Here is a 25881-nt window from a genome sequence, read left to right as displayed (position 1 = left end):
ATAGTGATCAAACAGGATTTATAAGTGGTAGACAAATGAAGAGTAATGTGAGACATATTGTAAACCTATTAGAATATTTGGAAAGAAATAATCAAGTCCCTGCAGTGCTTATTTTCTTGGATGCTGAAAAGGCATTTGATCAATTGAATTGGCAATTTTTATTTAAAGTTTTAGAGAAGATGGAGTTTGGCGATAAGTTTTTACAACCTATTAGGGCACTATATCAGAAGCAAACAGCTCAAATAATAATTAATGGTAGTTTAACAGAAGCTTGTAAAATTGAAAAGGGTACAAGACAGGGATGTCCGTTGTCACCATTGCTGTTTGTTTTAACATTGGAAATATTAAGATACGTGACTCAAATAAAATAAAGCGAATTAAAATTAAAGATCAAGATTATAGATTGAGAGCGTTTGCAGATGACTTGGTTATTATATTAGCTCAACCGACTCATTCGGTTATAGATTTAATGGAAATAATTTCGCAATATGGGCAAGTTTCTGGATTTAAGGTTAATAGACAAAAAACTAAAATTTTATCTAAAAATATGACTATGGAACAAAAGGTAGTTTTAGAAAAATTAACAGGATTTGAGATAGCTAAAAAGATTAAATATTTGGGGGTATATCTTACAGACTCAAATGTGAAATTATATAAAAATAATTATGAATTGTTATGGTTAAAAATACAAAAATAATTAGATAGTTGGAGGAAACTACAATTGTCTTTATTGGGAAGAATTGCAGCAGTTAAAATGAATGTTTTACCAAAAAATTTATTTTTGTTTCAAATGATACCTATACTTAAAAAAGATTCAAATTTGAAAGAATGGCAGAAAGGCATTAATACATTTATTTGGGCAAGGAAAAGACCAAGAGTAAAACTCAAGATAATGCAAGATATACGTGAAAGAGGTAGTCTTAAATTGCCCAACTTTAAATTATATTATGAAGCTGCGGTTTTATCATCAATTAAGTAATTGGTTTAATTTAACAGAAGGAAGATTGTTGAATATTGAGGGACATGATTTATTATATGGCTGGCATGCATATTTATTGTATGATAAAAAGGTGGATAATATATTAAGGTATATTAAGGTATGCCCTGTTGCGAGTTTGGAAAAAATATTGATATAAGTTAAATTATAAAATACCAATTTGGGCAATACCTAAGCATGCAATAGAAAATATAAGTCTGGGATTTAAACACGATGTGACTACATATAAAGATATTCTTAGACTGGAGAGGAATGTATGGCAATTAAAGCCATTTAATATTTTAAAAGAAGGGAAAATAGTACAAACTTGGTTTCAGTATGGTCAGATACAAGCTAGATGGAAAGAAGATCAGAAAATTGGTATTACAACAACAGATGAAAATTTGGTAAAACAAATTAGAGATCAAAGTCAAGCGCATATAAGAAGGATATATAATGCATTGATAGAAATAGATTCAGAAACGGAACTTGTCAAAGATTGTATGATAAAATGGGCCCAGAATATTCAAGAGCCAATATCTATGGATGTTTGGGGAAAAAATTGGGTCAGAAATGTAAAATTTACACAGGCACAAAATTTAAGAGAGAATTTTTATAAAATGTTTTATAGGTGGCACTTAGATCCTAAAAAATTAGCATGTATGTATCCAAATTATCAGCCTAAATGCTGGAGGTGTGGTTGTGAGGATGCAACCTATTACCACATGTGGTGGACTTGTAAAAAAGTTAAGGTTTTTTGGATTAAAATTTGGTGGAATATGCAGAAGATATTTAAGAAAAAGATAAGGTTTACCCCACAGTTATTCTTATTGGGTATTATTACTGATTGTACTGTTATAGAAATTAAATTGATGTTGAATTTAATAACGGCAGCAAGACTTTTGGTTTCGCAATATTGGAAGAAGGAGGAACTGCCTACTATAGAAGAGTGGACTTTAAAAGTTTCAAACTTGGCAGAAATGGCAAAAATTTCAGCATACCTGAAAGAACAATCGCAACAGAGATATATTTCGGAATGGAGAAGATGGATTGAATATATTCAGAATAAATATGGGACTAAAAAATTTCATCTAGCATATGAATGAATATTAGAATTATAAGATGTACTATTATTTACCTATGTATAAGGGGAGTTAAAGTGCGATAGGATTTAAAGTGTATTCACAGTTGGTTAGAATATTTTAGTTTAAGCTTGTTAGAGGCAATACCGTTTTCAGCTCTGGGAAGTCGGGGGGAGGGGGGGAGGGATGGAGTATATTTAAAATGTACTGTAAAACTTTTCAATAAAAAAAAATCTTAAACTTGTCCAAAGTTAAATTTTAGCTTTCAAGTTTTATAAATTTATTTCACTATCACATATTTTGATCCTCCATAGAAATTTTAATTCACCACTTCCATTAGTATAAGGATGGGGCGGAAGTCCCCTTCCTTCACTTTCGGAGGTATTTTGCTTCTTGGGGATCTTTTCCAGGAAATTAAGTGTAGGATAGAAAAGGGAATATCAGATTTCTCAACCAGTTTCAAGCACGCTGTTTACTGTAGTACTGGTTAGTTCTTTTGGACTCCTGTTGCAAGTAGCTTGGGCTGATCGATGAAATACAGCCTTTCTCCTGTTGGGTTAGAAGGCTTTCCCCAAGACGAATGGAATGACTACTGTCATTCCAGAGTCGCCAGGGCACCCTTCTTTCTTCACTGCCTGTCCGGGGCGGCTTGGACCCATTAGGGTCTCCAGGCAGGACGAAATTGCAGTGGTCCACAAGCCCGTGACTAGTTGCTACTGCGCAGGACCGGAAGTCCATAGCTGTCATATTCTTGTGTTCTTCTGGGCCACTGTGTCCTTAAGAAGCCTCTGGACAGTTCTCTACATAGGGATTCTTTTCTATATATCTGCATGTGATGGTTTGTCTGTTAGTGCCCCTCCTTCCCATGCATTTCATTAAAGCAGAGGAATTCTTGAATCAAAAACATACACAAGCCAACCACAAAACGTACCTATAGTGCACCCTTAAAACAAGATTGCATCAGAATTCAATTTAATGCCATGCGTACATTCTTGAATTATCATGATTTCAATAGGGACAGACTTGTCTTACTTGTTTATATACAGTGGGATTTATAGTTATAGATTTCGCTCCACCTGGTAAAAAACTGTACATTTCCTTGTTAAATAAAAAAAACTGCTCAAGGAAAATAAACCCATATAATCATTCAACATGCACAAGAGGAAAAACATTTCCCTCTTGTCTTATGTGCCAATTCTTCACACATAACAACTCCAGCACTTCTTTTGGGGCAGCATTTTCTCATCATATCTAATTGTGATTGGCTTCCTCTAGCCTTATTCACACACATGCATGTGCACAAAACATATTAATTTTATATGATGGACTAAAATATTTTTTTAAAAAAATAACAGGAAGCAACAGGATGCATAGTCTATTTGTTGTAACCATCATCTGAAGTGGTGTGTTAATAGTGCAGAATTTATTTTGCTACGTATTATTTCTTCTTATTTCTAGTCAATGTTTCAATCCATATTCAGGAAAACAACTCTGACAAAGAATACACCACAGTACCATATGAGTGTTTTCAGATCTCAGAGGTAATAAAAATGCAAACATCTTGCAAATAACTCATTCTCTTTTTACAATTTGCAATCTAAATCCTATTTCACAGGAAAATCGTTGTGTCCAATTATATTTTAAAACAGCTTCCAAATAGCTCTACTTAATGATGAAATTCTGCTTCAATAGTGGCTGCCAGGTGGGCCACAGAGATTCAGTCACATCCTTTCCCTTCCCATCAGCTCTGCTCAGGATTTCTGCCTTCTCCTTACCATTAGCAGGAGGAAGGCAAGAATTTTAAAGAAGATTATTGAAAGAAATGTGGGTTCACTACCTCCCCTTCTCAAGCTGGAAAGCAGTGATTCTGAATAGATTCTTTGGATGTGGAAGCCTTGCCCTCCTCTTTCCAAGGGATCGTTCTAACACTGTGCTGATTCTTCACTGCCGTTATCATCAAGTGTCTGATTATTTGGGTTTTGAGAGGAAGCAGCTAGAGTACTCTGGATCATATCAACCACCCTGTGAGATGGGATAAGTTGAGAGACAGTAACTGGCCCCAAAGACTCCTAACCAGCTTTTATGGGAGGCCTAAGATTCAGGGTTTTTTACATAAAATTATTATTATTTCTATGCAGTACATTTACCACGCTGCTAGGCTAATTCTTTCACTGATTTCCATCTCTGAGGTAGTATTTTGAAATTGTTTTTCTGTAAGCAGAAAGTATAAAACTTTAAAGTGATGTTTACATTGTTTTAGTGCTGTAGTTTGTTTCATGAGCCTAAGCACCCAAGATCAGCAGGGAATTATGTGCTTCCTCTTCAGAATATGCAATCTTGTCATTATATTCAGGACTAAAAATGAAGTTTATTCCAATTCTAAGTAAACTAAACCTAATCGACCAATTTTGGTAGCACCGGCATCTATATTTTACTAAATAATCTCTAAATTATACTGACCTGTAACACATGAGGGCGTACAGAATATTTTTATGATATAAAATTTTAAATGGAAATTTTAAAATTCAAAATAAGATAATTTTATAATGATTTTACCAATATTATAAAGTCAGGCAAAAGAGCAAATTGAACTAGTGCTCACAACAAATGAAAGCCATTTAATATTTGATATTTCTTATGTAGAGCATATCTTTACAGAGATACTCAATTGATACTTAATGGGAAAGGACATTATAAGATTTTATACCCACACTCTACATCCTAGGTGCTTGCAATGTCACAATAAAACATAGTACTGTGTTAAGTACTGGGCAAAATACTTTATTGTCCTTCACAATACAGTACTATAAGGGTCTGGAAAAAGTGAACAATTAACTGCAAGTTTTGTCTTAATTAACCTTCAGGATACATCTTATTTACAAAACCAGAATTCTTTCTTCACCTTTTTCCTGGATATCCTATGCAACTATTTCCACACTTCAGGCTTAAGCTTTTTAAACCTCTCACAATCTCTTCCAAAGCAAGAGATTTTTAAAAGCCATTTGCTATATGGAATAAAAGTTTGCAAAAATTAAATAACATTATTGAGGTTTTAACTGTGCAAGCACATCGTATTGTGAAGAAAATGTTGTGGATTAACATCCTTAGTAGAACTTACACACTCTATTTTTAAAAACAAAAGCAGATTTGCTCCAATTGAATCTTCTCTAAACATAAAGACAAATAATTTTTTGAACATCTGAAAAGATGAACCACCAATTATAAACATATGTTTAGGTACACAGAAATAGCAAAATGTTTGTTCACCCGTAATTTAATTACCTTTATAGAGACAAATAATGCATTAATGCCAAGATTCTCTACACTCTTAATTTTTAGCTATAGCAGACTTAGAAAAGAGTATTTCAAATTGTAATGTGATAGCACCTGTCAGCTCTGAAATTCTTTTACACAGATGGGCCCCATAAGCTTGAATATTTTTATATTACCAATATATTTTATAATCACATGGAAGTAAAGGGACATTTAGGAGCTAGAAACTTGATCAATGTTAGCAATGGGAAGTTATTAGAAGTTTATAAATTCACTCTTGAAAAATAAAATAAATAGAAGTCTTTAGAATTTGTATCTCTAATGTGAATTAGGAAAAAAAGAGATGGTCTGAGAGAGCATAAATAATGCTTTATTTGGAGAGAACACGCAATATGCATTTCCAAAGATTCAGTAAGATAAAGCGCAGATATTGGTTACATCTGCTTTCCAGACAAGAGAACAGAAGTATTTTCCTTTGCATTTTTTTTTACTACTCTTAGCAGTCATAAATCCTGACTGCGCTTCCATTTATGGGATGTCTGTCTCAATCTAAAGGGGGAGAAAACCCCTGCTTGTATTATTCAACAAAATGTAGAGTATAATCCTCCAAACACAGAGAGGTTATTATTTTAAAAAAGGAAAATGGCAGCTCTACTTGGAACATCTTACATCCTGCAAGGATAGCTTTTAATACTATCAAACAACAACATCTGCCTATCCTTGGGAAGGACTTGAGAGGGATAAAAATGCCAAATCCAGTCTGAACACAGGGTTGACTGTGCCATCAACCACAATAATAATGCTTCACACTTCCTCTTCTATTGCCAGAGAACTCTATAGTTGCAGAGAGAAGCCGCAAGAGCTTCGTATATTTTGCTGTCAATAAAACAAGAGATAATTTCTTTGGCATACTGTATTCTGTTGCAAAAATTGTGAAGTGCAACCTTGGCTACAAGATTACTTTTCCCTACTTGTGACTTCCAGGGTTAGCTCTTTCCCTAACTGTTCTCTTCTAGTTCTTGTGAGCAGTTCACACTGCTATCTAAATCTCCCCTTATTTTGCCTTCCAGAGACCCAAAGACTTCCTCAATGTCTATCCAGATTCTCAGTCATCCAGGTAACGTTTGTCCCAAAGGTGCTTTTTTTTTCATTGAGGCAACTGGACTTTCTTGTTTTTCTTTGAAGACGTTTTGCTTCTCATCCAAGAAGCTCCTTCGGCTTCTTCTTCGCTTCCCCACCATCCAGTCAGAGCTTGAAGGAGCTTCTTGCACGAGAACGTCTTCATTAAAAAAAACAAAAAAACAAGAAAGCCCAGTTGCCTCTTGAAAAGAAAAAAAGAAAGAAAAAAAGCACTTTTGGAACAAAGACTTCTTCCTCTCCCTACTAAGAACCTGGGCACCGATGTCTCTTCTTCTATGAGGGGCACTTGCCCCACTGGTTTTAACAGAGATCGAAGAACTGGTTTCGCTAACCCCGGGGCGAGTCATCCTCTCCCCACAGCAAACTCTCCCTTCCCGACTCGTAGTAGGGAAAATCCCCAAGGTTACTTTTCCCACACTGGGACGGTCCGGATCTTTGGACTATCAGTCATAACGCCCCAAACATCAATTTGCATATAGAGGGAACTTGAGGGAATGCTAGCGCAAAACCTTCGGAAGGCGCCGAGCTGTTTCCGCTCGGCTCATGAGGTCCCCGTCGCGGTCCCCACCACCCCTCCGGCTCTCGCCTCTTTCTCCTTCCCGCTCCGGGGCCCCGCGCCTTGCTCTGCCCTGCCGCGCCTTCTGCTTCTTCGCCACCCACCTGGCTGCTGCTTTCGGCGGGCAGGTTCCTCAGCAGAATCTTGCGCCTGTTGCTCAACTCCCGCCTTGTGCTCTGCAGCCTGCGGGCGATCTCCTCCCGGGACAGAGCGGGGGGCTCCCCACCCGCCCCTACGGCGGGCTCCCCCGGAACCCCGAGCGAGTCGGAGTCGGGGTCGGACCCGGCGGATGCCGCCATCTTGCCGGCCCAGAGGCGAACGCACGCTCTCCCTCCGCCAGGGGAAGCCGGTGGGCGGGAGGGGAGCCAGGGCGGGCTGGGTCGGAGCGGGAGGGGCAAGGAAAGCTCAGCAGCCGGCGGTGGTCAGCCTGAGGCCGCTTGGGACACGAAAGAAAAAGCGCCAGGCGGGCTCGCGCGCCTTCGCTTGCCCGGGCTTTTGAAGTTCCTGGCCGCGCTCTTGCTCGCCTCTCTTGACCGGGAAGGATGCCTGCAAGGCGAAGGATTCCGCGCGTCGCGGTTTTTGGCTCGGGGTCGCCTACGAAAGGAACGAAGCGCCTTCCGCGCCCCTTTAGAAACCCCTCTTAGCCAGCTCTTGAATTATCCAGCCGCTTTGGATGCGTTAGAAAGAAAGGGTTGCATCCGCCGGCGGAGCAATAGCTTGACACCTTTCGCTCCTTAAGAGCTGCGGGTCAGGGCAAGGAAGGGAGGTGACACTCGAGATGGCACGATAAAGGGAAAACGTTGCCCTCGGAATGGCGCGGGGCGCCACGTGGGAAGCTAGTCCCTTGAAGTGAAAGTGGATTGATCTTTCACCACAGCTAGCATATTATATAGGGTATTATATATATATATTCCTAAGTCGTGTTTCCCCCCCCCCTCCCCAATGCACTGCGAGACTTGGGAAAGCATTTGGAGTTTTTAACGCTTCAGAAGGAGAAAGCGTTAAAAACAGGGAACAGCTGTTTTTAAAACTTCTTCACAGTTACAGACGTTGACCTTCCCTCGCTTTTTTGTTATTTAATTTGTGGGAGGGGGAAAAATAATTTTAAGGTTTCTGAAGAATGGAAACAGATTTGCAGACATGCACATTTTAGCAAACTCCGCAAAAGCTTGGGGATAATAAATGCGTTCCTCCACCCTCTTGGTAAAGTAACGTAGCGTTTTATATTAACTCTGTAGAGATCCCTCTGCCTGCATTGTTAGGTTTTACTGTAGCAACAAACGCAGGTTAGAACCTCTGGGTAGTATCAGGTGACAGGCTGAATTAATTGACCTTGAACACCACCCTCATATTCATCATAACAGGAAATCCTCTTGTATTTCAACAGCTGTCCTAGAAGAGGATAGAAATAAAATAAACAGCTGGCAAACAATCATTTGCACAGGTGGCCCAAGAGACTTTGTCACTTGCCTCTAGCCAGGAGATCAACTACAGGTAGTCCTCGACTTACAACAGTTCATTTAGTGACTGTTCAAAGTTACAACAGCCCTGAAAAAAGTGACTTATGACCATTTTTCACACTTACAACTGTTGCAGCATCTCCATGGTCACGTGGTCAAAGTTCAGACACTTAGCTACTGAGTCATAGTTATGACGGTTGCAGTGTCCCAGGGGGTCATGTGATCCCCTTTTGTAATCTTCTGACAAGCAAAGTCAATAGGGAAGCCAGATTCACTTAAGAACTGCAATAATTCACTTAACAACTGTGGCAAGAAAGGTTGTAAAATGGAGCACAATTCACTTAGCAAATGTTTCACTTAGCAAAAGAAATGTTGGGCTCAATTGTGGTCGTAAGTCGAGGACTACCTGTATAGGTAGCCCTTGACATTCAACCACAAATGGGATTAGATGTTGTTAAGCAAGACGGTTGTTAAGTGAAAGTTTGTTGTTCGGTCCCTAAGTCATGTCCAACTGTTTGTGACCTCATGGACCATAGCATGCCAGCCCCCTCATCCTCCACTGTCTCTGGGAGTTTGCCCAAACTCACTTTCATCAATGATACTATCTAACCATCTCATCCTCGGCCATCCACTTCTCCTTTTGTCTTCAGTCTTTCCCATCATCAGAGTCTTTTCTAACAAGTCCCCTCTTCTCATTTGGTGGCCAAAATATTTGAGCTTCAGCTTCAGTATCTGGCCTTCCAAAGGACAGTCAGGATTGCTTTCCTTTAGGATTGACTGATTTGACCTCCTTGCAGATAAGGGACTCTCAAGAGTCTTCTCCAACACCACAATTCGAAACCATCAATTCTTCGACACTTAGCCTTCCTTATGGCCCAACTCCCACAGTCATATTGTAACATGACTGCTGGGAAAACCATCCCAATTTTACTTCCTTTTTTGCCACAGTTAAGCAAATTGCTGCCGTTGTGAAGTGAATCAAGGGTCATTAAGGTCATTAAGGGAATCCAGCTTCCTCCATTGACTGCTTGCCAGAAGATGGCTGGGAAGGTCACAAATGGCAATCACATAAGCCCAGGACACTGCAATAGTTGTAAATACATGCCAGTTGCCAAGTGCCCAAATATTAATCATCTGTTTCTGGGGATTCTGCAACAGTTTTAAGTGTGAGGATCAGTTGTTACTTTTTTCAGTGCCATAATTTTGGTTATTAAATGAATAAAAGTTGTAAGTTGAGGACAGCCTGTATGCCTTGGCACCTTTCTTCTTTTGTGTCCCTATGACCCTGCCTTCAATCACATTCCCAGGCCAGGAGTGAAAGAATTAAATTATCCTTAACCTAACAGGTGGTAAAATAATATTTTTCTCCCTTGTTTTAACAACAGCCATGGCAACCTCAAAGTGTTTAAAATCTGCCATGTTTTGTCACCTCTAGTTTGGAGGAGATTAGATGAGATAGGAAATCAGCAGTGTATAGTTTCTGCCTACTCCGAGTTGAGTATTTCAACTCATCAATGGAGATGAGTTGTAAGGCACAATTGGCTGACTGGCTTTAGATTTAGTAAGTTGTGTGAACCCAGACACTTATTTAACAAATTATGATGAAAACAAATCATGACTTAGCCATTTGTACTGCACTTCAATGCAAAAGCACATGGCTTTGTAGTTCAAATAGCGTTAAATAAAATTGGATCCCTTTTCATGCACCAAGATACTTGTTGGTAACTAACATTAATATTTGGGATTGGCACTGGTATTTTGGGGGAGAAGTTGGCACTGGTATTTTGGGGGAGTCATTAATCAGACACTGAGTGTGGCTACATCAGCCAAAGATTGTTGAATCCTCTCTGCAGGAATTGCTATAATCTTGATTGCATTGATCCCTTCTGAAATCAAACAAAGGAGAATCTGTAACATTCCTAAACAAACAGGCTCCTTGCCTAATTGGTTATTTACCACAGCTGCAAATTGTACATGGCCCATATTGTTATAGATTTTTATTGGTATTCCTTCAGTTTAGACCAGCATGTCTATAGGTAGTCCTTGACTTACACCTATTCCTTTACTGACCAAAGTTACAATGGTACTGAACAAAGTGACTTATGACCATTTTTCACATTTACAACTCTTGCAGCATCCCCACGGTGATCAAAATTTGAATGCTTGGCAAATGGCATGTAATTTAAGATGGTTGCGATGCCTCGGGTCATTTCATCACCTTTTGTGACTTTCTGACAAGCAAAATCAATGGGGAAGCCAGATTCACTTAACAACTGTGTTACTAACTTTAACAACTGCAGTGATTCACTTAATGAACGTGGCAAGATGGGGGAAAATTCATTTTAACAGCTGTCTTGGGCTGAGAAAGCCAGAGAACTTCCATGGCTGAGGAAGTCTAATACCTTAACCACTGTGCCACGAACAGCGACATTATTATTAAGTTGGGCTTCAACACACAGTAATGCAAAATTAAATTATTCATATCAATAAGAACTTAGATAGGCCAATCATATGGATTAGCATGATGGAAAAATAAGACCAACATGAACTAATAACCATTACAGGTGACCCAAAAATTCTGTATCGGAATGTCTGACCCACAGAACTGCTTGTGTTGGATAGTCCATGCCTAACCCGAACTAATGTATCTATTTCAAATGCTTCCATTCATTGGAAACATACTGGTATAGATTGAAATGTTCATTTGCATTAATCTGTCTATCCATCCATCCAATATAGCACAGGTGTCAAACTTGATCACATCATGTGACGTATCGTGACATTTTTTGCCTTTGAGAGCCAGGGTGGACATGTTCGTGCATGATGCATCCAGCTGGTGGGCTGCCAGTTTGACACCCCTGTTCTATAGCCACATGGCTCAAGCAACTGATTTTGGGGTAGAAGCAATATGAGGAGGTGGTAAGAGTAGAACAAAGCCATGTCTGAAGGGTTTTTTTGGATGACAACAGCTTTGCCTTATTGTCGCCATAGAACAACACAAATTCTTATGGATTTTGTTTCAGCTAAAACCTCAAATATTCAGAATGCTCCAGGTTTTGTTTCTGCCAAGGTCTGATCCAAAATGGTTCATCATAACTTTCATTACTTTCTGCTTTGAAACAGAATGTATATTCCACATAATGCATATCCCTCATTTGTATTTTTTTTAATAATAATATAAAATCCTTTGGACTCAAATAATTTCTGCTTGAACAGTAGATGGAGGCTGTGGCCAGGAATGCCTCCATAAAATTACATCTTATGTGCCAGTTGTGGCTATTCATATAACAGATAGTTTACTATAATTTCCTCTATATTAGACTGCAGTTGAAGTCTATTCAGAAACCCTTGGTGGTTTAGCAGAGGTCCAAATAGTTGTGGAAGAAACTAGATTCGCTCATGTTATATCATTTCAATGGCAGTTACATTGACTGACAGCTTAAGGATGTAATTTTTATTACTGGCTAGGATCTCCATAACTTCCTCTGAACCTAATGTGCCCAACCAGTGTGATCTAGCAGGGAAGACTTTCAGTGTCTCAAAGTTGAGAACACCAACTACAGTGATCCCATACCCAAGCTTTTCCAGTGTAATCCTGCTTATAGAATAGCTACCTCCAGATATTTGGACTACCAGTTCCCAATTATATTTGCAGAGAGCCTAGAGAACATAGCTCTTCAGACAGGTATTTTGGGATGCTTGCCTCAACTATGATGTATCAGGACCTTGTTGTGTATATTATTTTTTCCATTTCAGTTGTTAACAATTACTGACAATTATTGTTAACATCTTTGTAATTGTTTATATTTGACTTTTACAGTATTGTTCTAAGCTGCTTGAAGCTTTTGAAATGGAATAGCTTATAAGCTAAACTAAAATACACCTATACATACACTTTTTCTTTAACTGTATAAAATCACCTTAGGTCGCCTGTTACAAGAAGCCATGGCTTGCTATTCTTGCTACATCATAAAGGGCTGATAGGAATCAAAAGTGGCATTTGGGACCCTTCCCCCCCAATTAAAATGAGTTGTTTTAAAAATTGATTAAACCTGTTTTGGAGATTAGCAATTTTTATGAGATTTGAAATTATAGCTGGGCCTGTAAACATACGGAGTCCTGTATTAAAACTATTTTGACTTTTTTATACCTTATCATTCAAGATCTATGTTGTAGCTTAGTCTATGGCATGAATGGTACTATTTTACTTTAGGTGTTATTGTACAGTAAATGCCTAGTATTGAATTCTCTCGTTATCTCACAAGAATTTTAGAATAAGTCATCCTGGCCACTTAAAACATCAAAAACTGAACTCAAATAATGTCTGCTCCTTCCAGCTGTGGAAGATCGTCAATTAAAGGCGTTTTGTCAATGACAATTGAAAAGATCTGGCTCTTCATCATAATAGAGAAATAGGAAATACTTTCCATTCCTGATCTTGGCATGTCCAGCATCAGCATTCAATACTGTAGCTTAGTTGGGGTTGATAGCTGCAACTATTAACATTTCACACAAAATCCTAGAACTGTTGCAAGATTTGGGAATAGCATAAAATGAAAATAGAGCCTTGGTAGAGCAGTGGGCTAATGCCTCCTTAAGTAACACCAGCTGCCTGCAATTAGTGCAGGTTCGCATCCCACCAGGCTCAAGGTTGACTCAGCCTTCCATCCTTCCAAGGTAGGTAAAATGAGGACCCAGATTGTTGGGGGCAATAAGCTGACTTTGTAATAATGCCGCTTGGGGGGGGGCGAAAGCCCTAACAAGCAGGCATATACATAGAATGAAGGCTACTGCTAAGCTTGTAAGCCGCCCTGAGTCTTCGGAGAAGGGCGGGATATAAATGTAATAAAAATAAAAATAAATAAATAAATAAATAAAATGGTAGCTGGAACAATATTGTATCAGAGTTTCTTTGGAAAATTCAAGAGTTTACTATTTCTGTCACTTTAAAAACCAGAAACACATCCAATATATGAGACTCTGTGAGGTAAATAGCCAGAAGAGACCTAGATTTTCATGGAGAGGTTTTAAGTATAGTACAACTTCAGACAGAGGTTAAGACTCTGTTGCTTTACATATTTAAATATGACATGCTGGAGCTTCTAATATAAAACCCATTATTTATTTATTTGTTTTTATAAACCGCCCTTCTCCCGAGGGACTCGGGGCGGTGTACAGAGTAAGGTAGGTAAAATACAGATAGAACAATAAAAACAATAGTAAAAACCAACTGGGACCCCAATTAAAGCTATCAGGCCAGGCCGGACTGCTGGAACAGGAAGGTTTTTAAGTCGCGCCGGAAGGTGCGGAGGTCGGGGGCCATCCGGATTTCGGTTGGCAAGCAGTTCCAGAGGGCTGGCGCACCCACTGAGAATGCCCTCCCCCTGGGGGCCACCAGCCGACATTCCTTGAGCGGTGGCACCCTGAGGAGGCCCTCCCTGTGGGAGCGCACAGGACGGTGGGGTGCTGACATTGGCAGAAGGTGCTCCCGTAGGTAGTCCGGACCCATGCCATGTAGGGCTTTGTATGTCATTGTTAGCACCTTGAATTTCACACGGAAGGCAACCGGAAGCCAGTGCAGCGTACGGAGGAGAGGTGTGAAAAAATAGTATAGTATTGTATATCACTGAATTGAGAAACACAAAATTCATTAAGTATTACTGAGGACCTAGATTGTTGGGGGCAATAAGCTGACTTTGTAAAAATGCCGCTTGGGGACCCCCGAAAGCCCTAATAAGCAGGCATATACATAGAATGCAGGCTATTGCTAAGCACATTGATTTGTGCTTCTTAGATTGTAAGCCGCCCTGAGTCTTCAGAGAAGGGCGGGATATAAATGGGATTTTTTTAAAAAAAGTGGAAGAGCATCTAAGTAAATTTTAAAAATGGTGAGTTAAGTGCTTCCTCTGTTTAAATAGCACTATTTCTCTTAACTAACTTTGAAAAATGTACTTATTTATGCATATTCTTGCTTTTGGAGGGAGTTATTTTGAAACAACTTCGAGTGCAATGAGAGTTAAATTTCTAAGATCCTGCATGAATGTCCCCCCAACCAATCTCCTATTTCCTCAAGCCTCTTGTTCTGCGCATGCGTGCACATGCGCACCCATTGTTTGCAGCTCCCAGTTTTTCCTTTTGTGAGGGAACCAGTTCCGAGTGGCTCTTTCACTGTTTCAGGTTGCTGACCCCTGCCTTAGATAATAGACTGAGATATGTGGGTGAATATTAGGAGAGCAACTTAGATCTTTTTTTCATTGGGATTGCTTCTAGTTAGGCATGCACATGGAAATGACAGCTCACAAAATACCAACCTTGGATGGCCTCCATATCTTGGTTCTGGTCAATGCCTGAACAACTGCAATGCAGTTCCCCCCCCAAAAAAAACCCCTGGTTTGCCATTTTTTTAAGGGCTGGCAGAAACTAGCCGAAAGACACCCAGTTGGTTTAAGGCAAGAGAGTCTCCCAATATCCAGTCCAGGGCCTTTAACCACTACGAAAAATTAGCGCTCAAGAAAGACCATGGGGGGGCAGACTATTAAGACTTCTATCGTTCTGGTAAGATGCATTTAAAATCCAAGTGAAAACTAACACAGTATGTTTAGAATGCTAAAGCTTTATGACTATTTCATTTAACAGTATATGTTCCAGGTTATACTTCTAGGTAGGATATATTATTTTAAAAAAAACATATTCAAGGTCAGTAAATGTTATTAACGTAGCTGTTTTCATTTATCAATTTTCAAAATGACAATTACAAATTAAAATCTTTGAAATTTGAATTATCCAATTTTCATGTACTGTATGCAGATGCAGTTCATTTTCTATTGTAGTTACTTCCAGAAATTATTAAACCTAGGGAATTTTAACATTTTCCCAGTATTTGATTAGTTTCTGCAGGAACTGAAATTGAACATTACCAATTGTTTAAAGTATTATAAAACAGCAACTGCAGTTATTATAAAAACGTGTTCATGCTGTGTTTGAACTCTTAAGAGTGTTTTGTTTAATTCTAAGGACTAACAATCAAATGACAAACATCACAACCACGTGGGAAGAGAAGCTTTCTAATCAATTCCATTAAGGCCATATCCTATTCACACCAAGATTCCCACACTGAGTACAGATTATGTCTCCTTTTATATCAGAAGACCATGGAATTCACATGTAGCTCCCCACCGCTATTTTCAAAGTATCTGTGAGCTTGAATATTTAGAAATGAAGATGGCATCTGGAAGAGAATATCTAATGCTGAAGAACTTGTATAACTGAGTTGCAAGTTAATATAAAACATTTTTATGCCAAATTACATTTGGACCTGTCAAAAGTAATTCATAAATCCATACTTTACATAATTTTATTCCACTAGAAATTGTGATTTTATACATAGTATAAAGGGCATCATGATAGCACACACATACTTTACCATACTGTTAAAAACCATTTACATAACTATTAAGTACCCTATTAAAGCAATATTCAGATACCTTTTTAAAAACTACATATAGATGAATGTTTATCATATGCACAGTGCAAATATGTGCCCATAATATTTTAGTCACTTTAAAACAAAACACGTCGACTTAAAACTAGCTTAAAATTATATGGTCCATGTGTCATCAAGTCAGATGTTATGAATCTCCAATGAAGAACTAAAACAGTGTTAAACTCCAGATAAATGGGAGAGACCTTTTATCATTGTTCTGAAAATTTTCCATTGTGTGAAATGGAAACAATTAGCATTTTCAGTTTATCAATCATGAATGGCACTGAATACTGCGTTACTATATTAAATGGAATTCTGCCCCCAAGTTGGAAGTAAGATGGCGAATAAGAGAAGAATAGGATTCTTCAAGGCTTTAGCCAGGAGGCTTAGACTTCGTATCACATTTCTACACAATTTTAGTCATATATATAAATTGTGGAGAAGGGTGATATATATAATATAACCACAACAAGCCATGTTTATAGTGTACAAATGACCATGGAAACAAACCCTTAATTATGTAAACAAATCAGCACACAATTTCTTCATTTTCCCTTTATAGCATGGTGCAGAAGGGGGTTGAATATCAAGTCTCTTAAGAACCACAGCGTCACCAACACAAATAAAACTTTAGGCTGTATTCACGGAAAGTCTGTGATGCCTTTATTCCCTCCCTTTCCTTTCTCTCAGAGTTCAGGAGTGTTTTGAGTTCAATAAATAGTACAAAAATAATCCTTTATTTAAAAATCTCCAGATGCATTGTCCTAGATCCTATACAATAACTTGTAAGAGCAATGAACTTTTTTTTAAAAAGGAGCCCACACAAATGAAAACCTTGTGGCAATGGCTATTTTTAGATCCAGCACCTTCTTTCTCTCTGGCTGCAATTTCTGTACTTCCCTTTAAGGAAAGCAAAATCTTCGCCTTCAACTGCGCTAACTCTTTTCTTGGCTCAGATTAACCGAGTTCAAAATACTCAGCTTAAAAACCTTTGTGTAAACCTTTCTTCTTTCTTGTGCTTGGAGATCGAACATTCCTACTATTCCATTTGACTTGAGTGTTATGGCAGGTTCATTTATCACCTTAACTTCTCCACTCCAGGGCCAGCTTTATGTTTTAGAAAGAGAACATTTGCGTCTGAAATGCATCCTGTGATAGTCACCAAAACCATGCCTGTCACGAAAGATGATCACGAGTTGGGCTCCTGCTGCCTGTGTCATTAGATGCAATTTTCCCCCCGAGTTCAAAGTCGTTAGCATTCTGCATCTACCGTGTGTACCGTCACTGCAGCTTGTAAGTGGTGACTGTGGTGGGGAGTGGGATGGTGCAACCTATAGTGGTGGAACTTGTGACTCAAAAGGGCAGCAGTCTGAGGTGGGGTCTCCAGGTCTAAATCTTCATCATGATTTCCCACATCTACACCAGCTGATAATGGGTCATTGTTGCAGGGAGGGTTTTCGCTGTCTTCCTGAGGACTCATAGTACTATAGCCTGAAAAATAAAGCCACATGAAAGCCAAGATGGATTGACTTTGAACAATAATGTTCATAATACTTAGAAACAATCATTTACATTTATAATTTAGCACACTGCAGGAAGGAAAAATCAGACCCCCACAATGCCAACTGTTGCAGGAGTCTTAGATTATTTAAACAAGAGTTTGATTTCCTTTCCTTCATATTGTTTCTTTGAGTTTCTGATTTTGTACAAAAAAATATGTCAGCACAACATGGAAAGAATGCTGTTACATAACTATTATTTAATTCCTCTGCCTGCAATAATTTGACTATTAATTCATTAAGTTTTCAACAGTCAGCTGGATGACCTTGGGCCAGTCACTCTCTCTCGACCAACCCACCTCACAGGGTTGTTGTTGTGGGGAAAATAGGAGGAGAAAGGAGTATTAGGCTTGTTCACTGCCTTGAGTTGCTTCAAGTGATAAAGGCAGAATAAAAGTCATATATATATATATATACACACACACACACATACACACACACAGAATAAACCTCATATTTGTTGAAAACAATCAACATAAAACGTACCAAATAATTGTTTACACCTTTTAATATTTTGTGATTTTATTAGCTAAACAAAGTCTTCAAATAATTTGCTTTATGATTATACAAATTATCTATCTTCAATAGCTTCATTTACTGTAACAATGATGTAGGTAACATCTGAGCAACCTCCTCAGACTCCTCAATGTCAATTTGGTGGACTAACACACAGTGAAGAGAATTGGTTCACCATTTTAGGTGTTCTATTTATAAACCTGTTCTCTCCCCTTCATGGAGGAGAACTGAATTCCTCCAGTCGGAATTTGCCTATAGATATGAGCTCCATTCATACACTCCACCCGAGGAGTTTTCTAGGGAGCTGAACCCCTTTGATAGGCAGCTCTTTCAGCCAACCCGAGACAAGAAGGAACTGAAATACAAGCAGAGACAACGCAGTAAAGGAACGTGGAATACCTCAAGTGTTTGGGGGAAACCTAGTGCAGGCCTTGCACAAATGCCTCTTGCCCCTAGCTTTCAGCCATTCAGGGGCTGAAAATCCCGCTTGCATTTTGGCATGGAGGATTTTCAGCTCCTGAGCAGTGTTTCCCAGGGTGTCCCCTGTACACCACAAGGCATCCTATGCACCTTACCTGGGACTCCATCTGTTTAATGATGTGCAAGATTGCTTAACAATCACAACTGAGAGTAACAGGATTGTGGTAGTTGAGTGAAGCACTCATGTGATTCTTCACTTAATAACCACATTGTAGTTGTAAGTCAAGGAATACCTGTATTTCTTATAAAAGAGGCATTTGAATCTATGGACATTGAATCTTCCCATTGGTTCAAAAACTTAGGATTTAGTTTATCAAAACAACTCTTATGCATAAATACATTCCTGTTTATTTATCTGGCAAGTATACTCAAACTGTCAGGGACTTTTTTATTTGCTTTTTTGGACAACTAAAGGGTATGAGAGTGTATTTGTTGGGGGCAATTAAGCTGACTTTGTAATAATGCCGCTTGGGGTGTGTGTGAAAGCCCTAATAAGCAGGCACATACATAGAATGAAGGCTACTGCTAAGTTTGTAAGCTGCCCTGAGTCTTCGGAGAAGGGCGGGATATAAATGGAATAAAATAAAATAAAATAAAATATTCATTTTCTCTACCAATGTAGATTTTTCAATGGCTTTAGTCAAGATTTTTTTTAGTTTTAAATTAATGAGTTTACAAGTACAATAACCAACACATTGTAGCATTTATCATACCACTAAAATATATTTTTTCCCAATATTAATTTTTTTTTGACATATGCAATTGCCAAGTCTTAAAAGGCAGGAGGAATTTTAAACTCAACACAGTCCCGGTAAATGTATTTTAAAACAATGCAACTTAAGAATGTTTAAGCAACGCAACTATAATAAAAGTGCATACAATAGGTTTCAGTTGTAAAAGCTATGCATAGTTAATTTGGAGTAAATAAAGCCTAGTGCTTAGTTGCTTAGTGAAATTCACATTTAAGGGAAATATGCACAAAACTGGCTTGCCCACGATTATTATTATAGTTTGGACTTTTTCTTTCTTTCATGTACCAAGTTTTAATCCATCTTCAGATTGTGAGCTTAATTAGGGACTGGTCACTCTCAGCCCGACCCTTACTGTTGTAAGAAAAATACAGAAGCGACAGCTTCTGAATCAAAGATAGGTTTAAAACTTAAGAAATAAGCAAACAAAACATATCCTACTTCAGGTGCATGATGAAAGATAAGCTAGCATACAGGAAAATTCCTTTGAAAATTCTTTCATAGTAAACAGTACATGCCATCAGGCTTAGAAGTTCACGTGCTGAGGAGAGCAATGACAAAGTAGCACATGATTAGTCGGCCTGACCATCTTGTGGGAAAGCCAGTAATGAACAAATCACTTTTTCTGAATAGAAAAAAAATGCAAATTGCATCTTGTCAACTTCCAGTAATAAGAAGAGAAGTGGTTTTTTATTGTGATGAACTTTCCCAAATTAAATGGAATGGCCCTGATGTCTGTATAATGAACTGTGAAAATAACTTTGGGAGACAGGAGGAGGAGCTGCACTTTAGACTAATTAATTAAGTCTGATTTAAAAAAAAGTGAGTCCAAAGGAGAAATAGGGATGGAGGAAGTGTCTCACAAGGGCCCTCCCTAGTTCTCTGGAAAGTAAAGATAGGCAAGGGAGGGGAAGTGCTTTCATTTCAGAGTTATAAAATTCTTACTGCAGCCTTTCAGTAAAGCTAGTATTAATACTTATTGTTTTGCTTTCTTCTCTGGACTAACTTGAAAGATTGACAGCTTGTCAGAGCCATGGGGGAATTGAAGGAGAGGGAAAGTTGGCAGTAAGCATAAGTAATGTATGACTCCAGACCAAAAGCAAACAGTATCAATAATTAACAAATACTGTAGGAGTCACAAGGTATATGGATCAAACTGTTCCAACTTTTTTTCTTCCTCATCCTTAACTTCTCTATGTCTTATTGTCCTGTAAGATTGTGCATTACCTTCCCTTCTTAGAATGGAAAATTCCAGAATGTTCTGTCTATGCCATTCTGTTTGCATTCAGTGGTAGTTTACATTATTATTCATTTATTAAATTTTTATGCCACCCATATCATTATTGAAAGCAACTCTGGATGGCTAAATTAATCCTGAGAACTGGAGATGACTTCCAGAAAAGCTCCAAGATGCCTGGGAATGGTCAAATTAGGGTATACCACAGAACGAACATACCCAGCATGATCGTAGCATGGCCAAACAGAAAGGGAATGGTTTGTTTCCTTTTGGCCTAGTGGTTGAAGCACCAAACTAGGCCGTGAATTCAAGTCCTGTTTTAGCCATGAAAGCCAGCTGGGTGACTTTGGGCCCATCATGCTCTCTCAGCCCAACCATCTCTGACAGGGTTGTTATTGTGGGGAGAACAGGAGAAGGAAGATGTGTTGGATATGTTCACTGCCTTGAGTAATTTTTAAAAATCGTGAAGGTGGGATGTAGATAGATAGATAGATAGATAGATAGATAGATAGATAGATAGATAGATAGATAGATAGATATAGATAGATATAGATAGATGATAGACAGACAGACAGACAGAGAGACGGAGTCACCAAATATAGCTTGACAATTGGATATTACTGATACAGACCATATTTACAGGATTACTTTTATTTTATTTATTTGTCATAGTTAAGAACTGCTCAATAGACATTACTGAGCTGGTACAGTAGTTTCCTAATATAGACATTTATTTCCTTTGTAAAGACATTATTATTAATCAGTGGGATTTTCTTCTTTTCTTATACTGCTCTGTAGTTTTAACATAGCTGTACAGGATGGGGCTGCTCTAAATCAAGACTGATTTGCAACCAGCAAAATCACCAGAAATAAAGCAGTGATCTTCATCAATTTAGCATCATATTAACAACCCAAATCTGGCTTCTTTTCTCAACTTTGCACTTAGCAATCTATGAAGAAGAAGCCACATTGGAGCATACTTTTACTATATACTGATCTGAATCAATATCATGAACAGAGTTTCTCTTTGATAAGAGAAATTGTTCTGCATCTGCTGAACAATTTGTTCAATACTGTAACTGAGACAGTGATGTTATAATGGAGAAAACAACAACAAAATAAATAGCAATTTAAACTCCCCTAGGGGAACTTATTTGAGCTTCCTTTCATCTTAGCTGATGCTGTAAAGCCTTAGTCTGCCTTATTGATAACATTGACTGGAAACAGCACCATTAAAATTTAGAATTCTAAAATGTATTTTAGCCAATTGTACCTCTGCTTTGTGAGGTTTTCAATCACTGCTGCAAAAAGTGCAAAAAATAAATGCCCCAAATGTGTAAAATTCAGAATATTCCCAACATACTGAACCGTGCCATAAAAATCTATGTGCTGCTACGACTCTCCTGTTTGTAATTTTCAGTTATCCCAAAAGGTGCATTATAGCACAGACATCTTTGAATCAGATTACCCCAAATCTGCTAACTTAAATAATATGTACAAATAATATCTTGGATCCATAACTCCTGCGTAACTGAAATTTCAAGAATTTTCACAATAGTTGTATTTGCAAGGTTGTAGGTGCTGCAGCATTGATGTAGTCAGCCAGGGTCACATAATCATGATCCTTGATGTGCCCTACTAGCTTCCTACAAGCAAAGTCAATGGGGAAGCTGGCAGGAAGTCGGAAGATGCTCCCACTCCCATTGTTTTTTGCCCTCCCCTGGTCATTCTGTTTATCTTTTTAGGTAAAGAATGAACTCTGAAAGGATGACCCAACGGTTCATGGGTAGTTTATGGATTTTTTTTTACCCTTCGAAGGAGAAGGACGGTATAGAAATGTGAAACATAAACAGATAAATAAATAAATTTCGCATACTTAGTAAAATTAAGAAAGAGTAAATAGATTTCCAAAGTAAAAAAAATAATAAAATCAAAATCACACTCTGACAGAATGTAATAAATGCCAATTTAGAACTCTACAAATTCAATTGAACATGTGACAGCATAGCAGTCTCCAACCTTTCCGGCTTGGTGGACATGGCGGTAACAGTAGGGAGAGGGGATGGTTTTACACTTGTGCATTCACTGCTTTTGCGGCTTCACTCATTTGCACATGAGCATGCACACACTCGCCCACCACTTCTGCAGCCGAGTTCTGAACAGGCCACGGCCTGGCACTGGTCCGCCGACCGGGCCTTTGGGGATCCCAGTGATAGTGCAATTATGTGAATTGCATAAGTGCAGCAAATTTGTAAGTAGAGAAACATAGAATCCTATATTAAATATAAACAATTGTCAGCACATTGGCTGGAGAATTCTGGGGAATGAGGTCCACGTAACTTAAAGTTGCCCAGTTTGAAAAACTGTAGTCTCTTGCATCAACATTAATAGTTATATTTACTTTTATGCAACAGAACTCTTTCCAGCTGTTGCCTCTAGATTGAATTCTGTTTTGGTTTCTCCCAAATGCTGACATTTTTTTTAAAATAAAGCATGACAGGAAAACAAGTTGCATTAAACGTAAAGTTAATTCAACAAAGCTTTTGAAACAATTTGACACCTATTATGTTATTAAAAGGGGACGCGGTGGCTCAGTGGGTTAGGACGCTGAGCTTGTCGATCGGAAGGTCGGCAGTTTGGCGGGTCGAATCCCGAGCGCCGCGTAACAGAGCGAGCGCCTGTTACTTGTCCCAGCTTCTGCCAACCTAGCAGTTCGAAAGCACGTAAAAATGCAAGTAGAAAAATAGGGACCACTCCGGTGGGAAGGTAACAGCGTTCCGTGCGCCTTTGGCGTCTAGTCATGCCAGCCACATGACCACGGAGACGTCCTTGGACAAGCGCTGGCTCTTCGGCTTTGAAACGGAGATGAGCACTGGCCCCTAGAGTCGGAAACGACTAGCACGAATGTGCGGGGGAACCTTTACCTTTTACCTTTACCTATGTTATTAAATGCAAAATAATTGTGGTAAAGCAGGAAGAAGGACTGTAATCCTAGTAACACCAGGTAATGAACATTTTAACCTTTGTATAATGACTCAACTACAGCCTCCAATCTTCTGCAAATAAAAGGAAGTAAGCAAAAGAAAAATAATCACAATGCCAACAGCCCTAAGAGGCATTCAAAGAGACATTCCAATATTGGCACAATCCGAATCTCTGGCTATTGTTTAAAATCTCTGCTTCTCTGTGTTACTTGGAAGGAAATACTGAGGAAAGGAAATTATGCAATGCATTAGGTTATTTCAGATAATAACGTTACAATCACGTGTAATGTACAGGAAAATTTGTCAAGGAAATATTATTGTCTAAGCTTCCGTGAAAAGTGTTTATTGGAAACCAACCAACCAACCAAGGTTTGACACCTAGTTATTAGGAACCAACTGCATGTGATTTAATTTTTTCATATACAGGTAGTCGTCAACTTATAACAGTTTGTTTAGCGACCAAAGTTACAACAGTACTGAAAATTGTGACTTATGACACATTTTTCACACAACCTTGCAGCATCCCCATGGTCATTTGATCAAAATTCAGATGTTTGGCAAGTGACTCATATTTATAACAATTGTAGTGTCCCAGGGTCATGGGAACACCTGTTGCAACCTTCTGACAAGCAAAGTCAATGGGGAAGCCAGATCCACTTAACAATCGTGTTACTAAATTAACAACTTCAGTAATTCACTTAACAACTGTGGCAAGAAAGGTTGTACAACGAGGCAAAACTCACTTAACAAATGCCTTGCTTAGCAACAGAAATTTTGGGCTCAATTGTGTGTTGTAAGTCAAGGACTACCTGTACTCTTATGGCCTAAAGCACGATTGTTTTTATATATAATATTTAATGTTGCCATAGAAGCACAGCATAGCATATACACGTTTCTTTGTTTTTATTTTTAATGGTTCTATTGAACAAAATTCTGTATCTGATTAATACATGAAGGCTTTCAAATCTGGCTAGGGAAGAGCTGCTACTTTTCTCTTTAGAATTATGAAACTTGTCGTTGGGTACTTTAAAAAATACTTTCTACATTCTGCCTTTCTAATGTCATATTTATATTCACTAGAAATATCATAGGGTTGCAGTCCTATGAAAGATATAAGGGCTTGTATGTTTCAGTCAGGGATCGTTGCCCCATACTGAGTGAATATGTAGAAACATTCAAGGACTCCAGGAAATCAAATACAAACTCTTCATTCTGTCCTGGCTATGCATTTAGTGTATCATACGGTATTTATAGTGAAAGTGATATGAAGATACAGCTGACAGCCATGGCAAAAAAATAATAATATGCCAACCTCACATTAATCCTCTTAGTGGACTCATCAACTTGATACAGGATGGAAGATTTAGCAACAACTGTCCAGTCTGACTGGTGATTGGTCAATTATGTGGTAAAAAAGGCATTCCCAGCCTGCATTGTAAGTTATTTTTTAATTTAGGAAGAAATGTCACAAAAGCCCAAATCCTGTTTCCTTAATCATTTTATTTCTATGTGAACCAAAGGAGAAATGTGTTTGAAGTAATTCTGTCTGTCACAAATCTTCTTATGAATCATAATGCATACCAGTAAGCCAAGAAGGCATTCAACCTTTTAAAATTTAACCCAGGCTTGATTTAACCTAGCAACAAGAAATAAACTCTTGGTATCTATGGCTTAAAAGTAAACACCGTTTGATTAAAATAAAAAGAAAAGGAATAGTGTTATTCTTTATCAAGTAGAGCAAAGTTAATGGGAAAAGTATTAAAATACATTTCAAATGACCCTACTGGGAAAAGAGGGGATTTAATTTTTGTAAAACTTTACTTTTTGTAAGAGTGCATATTCATATATCAGTGTTGATATATCAGTGATTAAGATGCTAAGTGGAGGAATGAAACGAAAATAGTTTCAAAGTTGGCAAGGGCCTTGCCCTGGAATGGAAAGCATCAAATTTGTTTTAAATGAAGAACAGCCCTGGGATTACCTTCTTAGAAAATATGTTATATTGTAAACACAAGCAAGATGAGCGGCCTTTATGATCTTACCATGATCACTTTCTGTTCCTGATCGTCCCCAGTAGCGGCGTCTACGTTCAGGACTGTGAGCATGCCGCTCAATAACTGCTGCTATAAACCGAGTGTTACTGACTACAATGAGCAGAACAAAGAAAAGGAGAGAGAAATAAAGGATAACTTCACATATTCATCAAGCAGATCAATTTGAAGACATTATAAAATAGCTTATTACATTGTTGTCAAATTCCAAAACTGATCAAGCTTCTAAAACAGTATGAAAGAGAAAGATAAAGTTTTCTCCGCAATTGTTTTTATTGGGTATTGTTGTAGATTGTGATGTTAAAGAAATTAACTTGATGTTGAACATGATAACA

At 38.3% G+C, this 25881-nt stretch overlaps 2 protein-coding genes across 3 annotated transcripts in view; both read right to left on the bottom strand.

Moving 5' to 3' along the window:
* Positions 1 to 7383, bottom strand: part of RAVER2 (ribonucleoprotein, PTB binding 2) — a 55968-nt gene extending 48585 nt beyond the window's left edge. For both annotated transcript variants that reach the window (XM_081324945.1, XM_081324946.1), the window contains exon 1: positions 7132 to 7383. In XM_081324945.1, coding sequence (XP_081181071.1) covers positions 7132 to 7326 — 195 coding nt within the window. In that variant the 5' untranslated portion in view covers positions 7327 to 7383. The remainder of the gene's footprint in view (positions 1 to 7131) is intronic.
* Positions 7384 to 15834: 8451 nt separating this feature from the next.
* CACHD1 (cache domain containing 1) overlaps positions 15835 to 25881 on the bottom strand; it is a 154217-nt gene continuing 144170 nt past the window's right edge. Inside the window, exons 26-27 of the mRNA XM_081324948.1 lie at positions 25538 to 25639; positions 15835 to 17461 (exon numbers count right to left, since the gene is read on the bottom strand). Of these exons, the coding sequence (XP_081181074.1) occupies positions 17223 to 17461; positions 25538 to 25639 (341 nt within the window). The 3' untranslated portion in view covers positions 15835 to 17222. The remainder of the gene's footprint in view (positions 17462 to 25537; positions 25640 to 25881) is intronic.

This window comes from Vipera berus, assembly GCF_964194415.1.
Source record: "Vipera berus genome assembly, chromosome: 3".
Lineage (NCBI taxonomy): Eukaryota > Metazoa > Chordata > Lepidosauria > Squamata > Viperidae > Vipera > Vipera berus.
Note: the sequence above shows the minus strand (reverse complement) of the source record. Positions and strands in the feature narration are given on the sequence as shown.